This window comes from Neophocaena asiaeorientalis, unplaced genomic scaffold (assembly GCF_003031525.2).
Source record: "Neophocaena asiaeorientalis asiaeorientalis breed wild unplaced genomic scaffold, Neophocaena_asiaeorientalis_V1.1 scaffold407, whole genome shotgun sequence".
Lineage (NCBI taxonomy): Eukaryota > Metazoa > Chordata > Mammalia > Artiodactyla > Phocoenidae > Neophocaena > Neophocaena asiaeorientalis.
In genome coordinates, this window is record NW_020174060.1 from 760,756 (window position 1) to 771,220 (window position 10,465).

At 47.3% G+C, this 10,465-nt stretch overlaps 1 protein-coding gene across 1 annotated transcript in view; it reads right to left on the reverse strand.

Annotated features, from left to right (window-relative positions):
• Nucleotides 1-10,465, reverse strand: part of GBX1 (gastrulation brain homeobox 1) — a 24,201-nt gene that overhangs the window by 6,875 nt on the left and 6,861 nt on the right. Inside the window, exon 3 of the mRNA XM_024754504.1 lies at nucleotides 10,148-10,459. Coding sequence (XP_024610272.1) covers nucleotides 10,148-10,459 — 312 coding nt within the window. The remainder of the gene's footprint in view (nucleotides 1-10,147; nucleotides 10,460-10,465) is intronic.

The following is a 10,465-nucleotide window of genomic DNA, read 5'->3' on the forward strand; positions in this document are numbered from 1 at the left end:
CAATGAAGAGTAGCCCCGGGTCACTGCAACTAGAGAAAGCCCGTGTGCAGCAACAAAGACCCAATGCAGTTAAAAATAAAATAAATAAATAAATAAATAAATAAAATAATAAAAAAAGAATCTGCCTGCCAATGCAGGGGACACAGGTTCGAGCCGCGGTCTGGGAAGATCCCACGTTGTGGAGCAACTAAGCCTGTGCAGCACAACTACTGAGCCTGCGCTCTAGAGCCTGCGAGCCACAACTACTGAAGCCTGCGCACCTAGAGACCGTGCTCCTCAACAAGGGAAGCAACTGCAATGAGGAGCCCGTGCACCGCAACAAAGAGTAGCCCCCACTCGCCGCAACTAGAGAAAGCCCGCGTGCAGCAACGAAGACCCGATGCAGCCAAAAATTTTAAAAAATTAAAAGAACAAAGATGAAATGATTTCCCCCAGGCACACAGCTAGGCACAGAGCCAGGTCTAGAATCCTGGTCTCCTAAACCTCCAATCAGTGCTCTTCCCATCGCTTCCAGTACAATATCTTCTCTTCCCTCCACCTGCAGTAGAAGCCCTCCCCAGATGCCTCATCACACAAGCGGGCTTCCTCTCAAACCCAGTTTTAGTTTAGACCACATCCCTTTCACTTATCACCCAGAGCTCCAGCCTAATCATCAACATCTTCCCTTACCTTTCGCAGAGAAGATTCTTAAAATCGCCACAGAAGAGGCCTCACTCACCAAACTCCACCTTTGTCCTTTCACAGGCTATTTTTCCCATCATTCCCAAGACAAAATTCCCTCCAAATCTTTCTGCTGTTTTTTCCGTCATTATTCGTTTGTATGATGTAATCTTACCAGTCACCTTTTTTTTTTTGCGGTACGCGGGCCTCTCACTGTTGCGGCCTCTCCCATCGCGGAGCACAGGCTCCGGACGCGCAGGCTCAGCGGCCATGGCTCACGGGCCCAGCCGCTCCGCGCATGTGGGATCTTCCCGGACCGGGGCACGAACCCGTGTCCCCTGCATCAGCAGGCGGACTCTCAACCACTGCGCCACCAGGGAAGCCCGTCACCATTTCTTTTATTTAGAAATGTATTTTCTCATTTAAAGAATAATACTGCCCGTTTATGGAAACAGTTTTAATACCAATCCTCTCTAGCTTCTGCTGTACAAGCGCCTCTCATCCCTCAAGGACAGCTCTGCCTTGTCCAGGAGTCAGCCTCACTGAGGAACAGACATCTTCCTCCCACCGGCATCTCTGCCTGCCTTCCCCATTACAGAACCCTCTCAGAGCCTCACTCCCAGTATCCAGCTCTCCTGGCACTGCTTATCTAGCCAGGGAGAAGGCTTTCCTCCCTAATACTGAAAGGGAGTTAAAGGCACATTCTCTTCTTTTTTTCTGGTTGATAGACATCTGTTCAGGGTTTGTTTCTGTCTGCCCAGCACCACTTACCCGCCTGTTCACTGACGCACACCCCCTTCCTTTGGCCACTGCTCCCCATCAACTGCCCCGTAGAGGGGGGCTGTCAATTGCATTTCTCCACCTTCACGACCACAAGGACGGTGACCTGGAGCTGACCAATCCGCACATCCGGTCTCTCTGGGGACTTGACTCGAGCTAGTGAATCCGTTGTCCTAGGGTTTTACACGTGCTAGAATTCACTGGGGTCCCGATCTGGGATTATAAGAATTTAGCGTTGCTTATGCTTGTGTCCTCCCCTTCCTCTCATCAGGAGAAAATGAGGCAAAGACAAGAGACAGGAGCCAGACTGAGAGCAAGAAAAAAAGACCTAACGACACTGTTTGCATTTTTGGATCCATGTGAATCAATAAATGTCCAGTTTAGCTTAATTTAGAGCTGAGCTACTGTCACACGCAACCCAAAGAGTTCTGACTGCGGACACTGCTCTAACTAGAAGTGACAATACTCGCATGACTCCAGGGAAGGTAAGTCTCTCCACCTCACTCCCACACCAATCCCATCGAAAATAATTTTTCCAAAAAGGAACCCAGGTCATCCCTCAAGTTATTCATGATAATGCCACCTAAAAGTTCACAAGTCTGAAATGTATCTGGACTTAAAAAAATCTCCATAATCCATCCAGTGTGAATTACTTTAATCCAACAGCTGTGCTCCTGACGCTAAGCTGAGATCAGATACATGAGGGAACAGGAATTCTGATGAAGAAAAAGGAGAGGTGTTTTCTTGTTTGTTTGCTTGTTTGGGGTTTTATGTTTGTTTTAACAGAGAGAAGGGAAGCACAGGCCCCAGTGGGACACAGAAGGGCTTTGGGCAGCCATGTCCACAGAGTGTCTACACAGAGTGTCTCACGAAAATGTGAGACAGGAAAACTGAAAAGAGGGGGAAAGAGCTAAAGACAAAACTCCAAATCTACCCGTATTAGGTTCCTGCAATGTTCTCTCCCGGCAAGCCCCATACAACCAGTTCTCGGAATACAGCGCTATTTCTAATTTGTCCTTTTCAGTACAGAGAGTGCCACCCGTCACAACTCCTGGTAAAGAGGTCTTTCCCAACTTAATTCCCAGGAAAGCTTAATTCCCATCCATTTCCAGTACACGGACAACACAGAATTTCTTGCACACCTATTACTTTAGGATGCTGGACAAATATCTTCTCATTTAATCCTTAACTCTGTGAGGTAAGAACTGTTGCCCTTATTTTACTGGTGAGAAAACGGAGACTGCAGAGGTTAGTATTTTGCTGTAGATCACAGAAAGGGTGGTGCCTAGATCTGCATCCGAAGCCTGTGTTCGTTCCTCTGGGCGACACCACATCTCTTTGTTATCACTGAATGAAAAAGAGACTGAAACCCACCGTCACCCTATCATAACTTCTGTACCAGATGGAGAAATAATACAGAAGACCAGGAACTGACTTCACAGCACAAGCCTTCTTTTTGGGCACTGCCCCTTCCTCACCACATCAACGTGGTCACAATCGATCCCCAGTCTCTTTGGCCTAGATAAGATCTACCCTCACCTTTATCAAATGTTTCTCTCATTCAGTATGATGGCTGTAAACGGCCAGAGCTCAGGTAACACCATCCGGATCCCAGATGATGAGGCCTTTTCCATCCTAAAGCCCAGCCCTGATTTCATCTCAAGATGTAGGCATCCCAGGCGCCTCCTCGTCAGTGACCCTGGTAACTCAGCGCTGAGAAGTACAGAATCTCTTCTCCCAATCCGTTTGCTCAGGACGGCTTTTTCTTTTTTTAAGGGAACAATTCATTAATAAAAGTATCCTTACAGATAAAAGCAGAATTGTAGAGCTGGAGCGACCTTAGAGATCACCTAATTCAGACCCCTAACTTCACTGATGAGGAAGCTGGGACACACAGAGGCGTGATTTGGCCAAGACCAGTCAGTTCCACACTCCCAGTATCTGTGCATCATTTATGAGATAGTTATCACCTATTCTGGCACAAGGTGCTTCTTCCCTTCCCTCTTGGGATCGTTTCATCCTCCTCCCTCCTAGTACACGGCTGCATCACTTCTCTTCCCATTGCTTCCAATACAGAGTTCCAGCTTACCCAATACTTCTTTAATACCACTTCCTCCATAATTCACAGTCAAGAAATCCATCTCCCATTACCCCCAGTGCTTTCTCCTCATAACCCTAGCCTCTGTTAGTCCCGGCAGCCCCGCACTCCATGCCCCGCCCCCAGAAACTTCTAATACAGACTTCTCATTTCATCACTGGAAGAGTATTCCTTTCCCTTCCATGATGGGAAGGGGATGAAGGCGCTGCCTCGTGACTACCTGCCGTACAGCGCTGTCTCTTCCTACTAACACTCAGTTCAACTCGTGAAGGTCACTCTCCTACCACACCAAATTCAAGCACCTCTTTTCCCTAGCACTCTCCCAGTCAGCACATCAAAGCTTCTTCCACATTACTCTAAGCTGTAACTTTCTCCCAGCGTGATCGTATCGCCAGTGAAAACCCCAACCTCTTCTCTACCACTCCCGATCCAGGTCTCCTTTATCACCGTCACAGCCGTGGGCACCACCACGGGCATACAGCACTCTGTCCTTTTCAGTGTTTCAGATGAGGGGTTTCCTCTGTCGGGCCCCGGCCTGGGGCATTTCCCATCCCCTCTAGGTAAAAGTTCTTCCCCAGCGAACTCTTTCCTTCTCATCGTTCCCATTTAAGCTTCTCTCTTTTTGTACATCTACCCCACTGCTTCTCTCATTGCTGTTTCCTAATCCCCAATCCGTTTCACTGCAAAGATCCTCTTTCCCCGTTATTTCCAAGGCAAAATCCTTGCCTGTAGCTTCCCATTGTATTGTGTTGAGAGTAACATTAACCGTCAATGCAAAGCACTTTGCTTAGATTATGTTCCTCGTTCTTTCCAATTAAAACATTTTCCCCTCATTATTCCAATCACTGCCTCTCTCCCGTTATTCCCAGTACAGACTCTTCATGCCCATCACTCTGAGTCTAAGGATTATACTCCTAACCGCCTAGACTCTGTATCTCCATAGTTGCATTTGTCACAGCAGAGACCCCTCTGTCTTCCAACCCTCCCAAGTGCTACCTTCACTGTGGCACAAGGCATCTCAGGATCGCATTCCAAACCTCCAGTAACGTTTTCCGCTGTCATTTCGGAGATCTCTCTCTCTCAACCAGGGTCTCTCTGGCAGCCTGACAAGGCCTGTGAACCCCTTCTTGGAATAATGCTTTTAGGTGCATCACATGAAACACACAGGATTACATTAGAAGCCAACTACATAAAATCTAGTTATCAAATATTTTAAATGCATTTGAGAATAATTTCTGTTTCTTTCCTAAATCATTACACAACAAGATGTCACCAAAGATTGTAAATTTCTATGAAAATATCTGTGATTTCTATTGGTGACAAAAATCTCAGGTACCGGGGAAACTACCATGGTTTCTAGCCTACTTTCATAATTATAGGAAGTGCCAAATTTTAGTGAGAAGTTAATAGAAATAAAGATGTAATTTTTTTCCCACCCATAATTAACAAACAGATCTCCTCACAGGAGGTCCATGGAGTCTGTGTTAACAGCCCGACTAAACACTGAGTCTAGAGAAATAAGCTTTAATTCTATGAAAGTGAAAGGAACATTAAAAATCATCTGAACTAAAGCTTTTATGTTACAGGTGAGGAAACTGAAGCCTAGAGAAGTTATAAGACTTTGAATCTCCTGTAGTGTTTTAAACAATACTAAAGGGCTTCCCTGGTGGCGCAGTGGTTGAGAATCCGCCTGCCAATGCAGGGGACACGGGTTCAAGCCCTGGTCTGGGAAGATCCCACATGCCACGGAGCAACTAGGCCCGTGAGCCACAACTACTGAGCCTGCGCGTCTGGAGCCTGTGCTCCGCAACAAGAGAGGCCGCGATAGTGAGAGGCCTCCGCACCGCGATGAAGAGTGGCCCCCGCTTGCCACAACTAGAGAAAGCCCTCGCACAGAAACGAAGACCCAACACAGCCAAAAGTAAATAAATAAAATTAAAAAGTAACGGTACCATTTTTTAAAAAAAGGAATCTTTAAAAAAAAAAAAACAATACTAAGGCCATAACAGACACACAATAAACGTTCCCTGAATTGAACTAAGTGGCTTGCCAAAGTTGTACAGCTAATGATGGACAAAGTTGAGACCTGGACCCATGTGTCACGACTCCTAAGTAGACGTTCCTTCCATCACATTAAGTTAATGCAACATTTGCCTTTCTATACGTGTCAATGGAGCAATTGCTCTCCCTGTTTGCTCCTCCTCAAAATCTCTAGGAAAACGAGCTCTCCATCACTCCCAAGAAAAAGCTCCCTCCTGCTTCGAACAACAGAAGTCTCTGATTCCATGTCACATTATCCCTTCCTGTTTTTCTCTCATCAGTAAATATATCTTGACAGTCATAATGAACACCTGTTCAGAAATTGATGGTCATCTACAATGTTCGCTAGCTATAACCAGGTGCTTGACTTACAGCAATCAGCATTCAGATATGCTCCCAGGAAGTTTCCCTAGTCTCCTCGCATAATTTCCATTATTATTGCCAATCTCTCTTCGGAAATTAGCACATCTTTTTCGGTTTAGTTTTTTTTTTTTTTTTTCGGTTTAGTTTTAAAAAATAATGTTCACTACACTGCCATCTCCCAGCTTTGTCCCATCATGTTCTCTTTTCTATACTGTCTCAACCACAAATGTTCTTTTCTTCACCATGCTCAGTACTGGCATTATCTTTCATATCAATCTCTCACTGGATTTGTACTGTCAGTCCAACAATTACATATGGAGTGTCCACCATCCCTCAGCTCTTAACTATTTGTTTTCAGGCAATCCAACCCTTTTCTCCCTGAATGAATCACTGCTCTAGACACCTGCAATTTAAAGTTTTCTCCTGCATTTCTCCAAACGGCCAGCTCTTTTCATCATTCCCCAGCACACAGCATCCTCTTCACCTGTCCTCTCTGTGATGTGTATTCACACCACATCCTTAAGTTAGCTTTGATAACTGTCAGAGCTCACACACACCTTCACACACAAGATCATCTCTCCCTGTCCCATTCAAGGCAGAATTCTCTTTTTTTCCTGTCATTTGGGGCTTACTGCTCTCTTCTCTCCGTATTCCTAATACACCAAGGACTTCACTATCCACCCATTTCAAAGCTCCCTTTCCCTCATCACTTTCACGTGACTGTTCTTACAACTCTCTCGATCTGATACGTCGAATATGGTCCACATGCGGCTATGGACCACCTGAAACATGGCTAGCTTGAATTGAGATGTGCTGAATGTGTAAAATACACACTGGGTTTCAGACTTAGTATGAAAAGAGGATATAAAACATCTCATGAAAGTTTTTATATTGATTAATGCTGAAATAATATTTTGGACATGCTGGGTTAAATAAAATATGCTATGAAGTTAGTCTCACCTGTTTCATTTTACTATTTGAATGTGGCTAGTAAAATTATTTTAATTACATAAATGACTTGCTAGACAGCACTACTCTGGGTGCTTCTGTTGATTCATACTTTTAAATCTTCCCTACTAATTAAAAATTCTCTGTTATCACTCCTCCTAGGACACCTCTCCCAGCTACCCCCACTGCTCCCACACGCCAAACCCAGAATTATTTTCCATATACCATTCTCGATACCTTTTCTACCCCATTATCTCTGTACACAGTATTTCTTTTTGCCTGCTAATAGAGCTTCTACCCCTGCCATCTAATCATAATAAAGTTCTGTTTCCTTCTTCATCCGTCTAGTACGGTGCTATCTGTCTCAACTCTCAGAAACATTTTTAGAAATAGTCCTTCTAATTCCCAACAAAAAGAACTTTGCTCACCATTCTCCAAATTGGCCTATCTTCACTATAATTTCATTAAAAGGGCTAGTAATTGTAAAACGCTAGACAAATGTAAATTAATAATTTCAGACCCATGTCACCCATTCAAACTAGGACAGCAATTCTTCCCGTCATTTTAAAAATGTCGTTCCTTCTCCAAACTCTACTATGTTGCGGTTTCAACCCCTTTATTCCATCTGAGAACTCTCTTACTTCATGCTAAATACTCTAATACAGTTCCCCAAATGGAGTGTGTGTTTTCCCACCACTTTCAGCATGCATGGTTCATCACTCCCCAAACTGACGTGATGTCTAACATTTCTGGAATTGCCATTTCTTTTCTCGACTATGTTAGGGAAAAATCAAGACTGGGAAGGTGGACGGGAGCGGCGAGGAAGGGTTGAGAGTCTGCACTGAGAGGGATAAGAAGCTGCGGTCACAGAGAAGACCTCCCACTCATTGTCCCCTTCGAATGTTCCTTCTGACACCTCTCCTTACTGCTCAGCCCCGCAAGCCCCACTGTAAACCCTTTATGTGTATCTCTTCCCAATGAATGATTGCCTTCACTCCAGCACCTCTCAGAACTCTTCCTCTGTAAGGCCTCCTTCCCATCGTTCTTAGCAAAGAAATTCCTTGTCTTTACTCCAAGGACAAAGTACAATCTCTACCGCTTCCAATATTCCCTCCAGTGATGAAGATCTTTCCTTCAGCATTCTCTATATATAACTTCCAGTTTCTTCTCACTCCCAGTATTGAAACACCTTTTTAAAAAAATCACTCCTAGTGTTGACACTTTCCCTTCTTTCCTACTAGTATATTTATTTAGTTCCTTCCTAATCCTCTCAAGACAGAACTCTTTCACATACACACACACTTCTGTTCCAGAAATACTGTTCCCTTTTCGTGTAGCCAACGCTAGAAATCCCTTGCACGTGCCTCTTCCAATAGGTGGCCCTCTCCTTTCTCATATGCTCTTTGGATAATCTGGGTATACAGCTCATTTGTTCATCCTTTCCTCTATTCTATTACTCAATATTTCTCTTCTGTTCTTTTCCTCTGTTTATTTCTTTCTCTCTCTCTCTCTCTCTGTCTGGTTTTACTGCCAATATTCTATCTGCTTCAGAAAAGAGCCCCCATTATACAAATAGGTCAAAATAAGAACTGAGGGGAACCTGAAAGAGTAGGACACGGTGCTTGTTCTCCCATGGTCTGGGGATAATCCCCCCAGCTCCCCTCCACTGGGGTGTCTTCCTCTCTCCTCCCGCTCAGCTCATCTCTTCCTCGGGTGTCTGCTTCTCCTACTGCCTCCAAAGCCATCCCTCTGACGCCTGCCTCGCTCTCCTTTCTGCCTTAGGACCACCCTATTCAAAACACCCCGCTGATCCTTTCCTCTTCCCGTCCTCCTGCCGGCTGCCCCTCCTTCTCTCCACTCTGGCCCCTTTTATCTTGTGGGCATCTCCTCCCACCTTCCAGTTGCTGCTCTGTCATTTCCTTTGGGTCCTCCTCAGGAGATGCTGCTTAGACTTCAGTCACTGGCTCCTCCTGGTCCGACCAGGTACAAAAAAACCCAACAGCTGAATCCCCAAAGCCAAAATGCCCAGGGCTAGAGGGGCAAAGAAGAGGAAGGTGGACTCTGGAAGGTGGACTCTGGAAGAGCGCCTGCAGATCTATCCTCGGGAATTGCTCTCTCCTGGCAAAGGACAAAAAGGCTCTTGGCTTTCCTCCCTGTCTCCACTAGAGTCGGCCCCCAGGCCTCCTGGGTCACTTCCACCTGCTAGCCTGGTCGAGCAGAGGCAGGTTCGTCCTGATGCTAACAAGCGTTAAGCTTCAGGATCGCCACACTTGCACGCAGCCCGTTTTCTCTTAAATAGGGCCCACCCACCAAACTGCGTAAGCTTTGGGTCTCAGCACACCTGAATCTGCCCCTGGATAGCGGAAAGCTTCTCCGGCTTCTGTAGATTAAGGATCAATAGGGAAGCCTGTTTAGATTGATTTGCAACAGGGTTCAGTTCGAAAACACCTTGCCTCTATTGAGAGGGAGTCCTCCTATGGAGGATCCAGGATTCCTGAGTATCTCTTAGCTGAATCTCACTGGTTCCAGAATCTTAGCTGGATTCTGGACTCCAGGCCTTTGGGCCACACCCAACCCAGCCCAGCCTGTAGCCTCTCTCTTGGCCTCCCAGTCAACCTTGGTCCAGCAGTGCTAGGCCCCCTGCTAGCTAATGTTCCCTTAGGACCCCTACTTGGTTCTTCAAGGCTTAGCTCTAAATCCGCCAAAAAAGAAGTGACCTCTACAACTGTAAGAGAAAGACAGGTCATCCTCACCGTCAGCACCACTTTAAGACCCTCCCTCTGCCCCTGCGTTCACAGAGCCCATTTGGGGTCAGTACAATCGTCTCTTCAGAAGCCCTTAATGAACCGACAGCTGCCCCACTACCCTCACCCAGGGGTCTTGCTGGTGTCCCCAGGAATCCCACACTGGCAGCTTCTCTATTCCCAGCAGAGGAGAAAAATGAAGGGATTCTGAAAAGGAGACGCAGGAGCTGAGGCTGGAGGACTAGACTGCTGGGAGGAAAGGCACTGCTCTGGCGGGAGCAATGGCAAGTCTCCGGTGAGGCTGCAGGCACTCTGGAGACACGGCGGGGCGGCGGTGCTGGGGTCTAGAGGAGCTGCGTCGGCAGCGGAATTGGAGGTGGCTCCTCAGAACCCGCCATCTGGGGGTCTGGGATTCCAGGACTCCAGGCAGGTGCCGAGACTCCGAGCAGGCGGCTGCCTGGGACTTCCAGGTGAACGAGCCTCCCGCCCGGCGCCCTGGTCGCCCGGCACTTACCCGGCAGACTTGGGAAAGTCTCTGAGAAGTGCAGAGGCGGGGGCGGTGCGGGATCTGCCACTTTCTCCCGGGCGGGCAGCAGCTCTTCGGCTTCCAGCGCGCCCTCCGGGCGTCGGCCGCCCGGCTCGGGGTTGTTTCTCGTGGCAGTGGCGGCGGCGGCGGCGGCGGCAGCAGCAGCGAGCTCCGGGGGCCCGTAGAAGGCGTCGGGCGGCTCCGCGAAGCTGGGCAGTGCGGTGGTCAGCGCCACCATCGAGGGCACGGCCTGGCCCAGCCCCGCGCAGAAGGTGTTGGTCAAGCGGCCGGCAAAGGAGGCTAGCG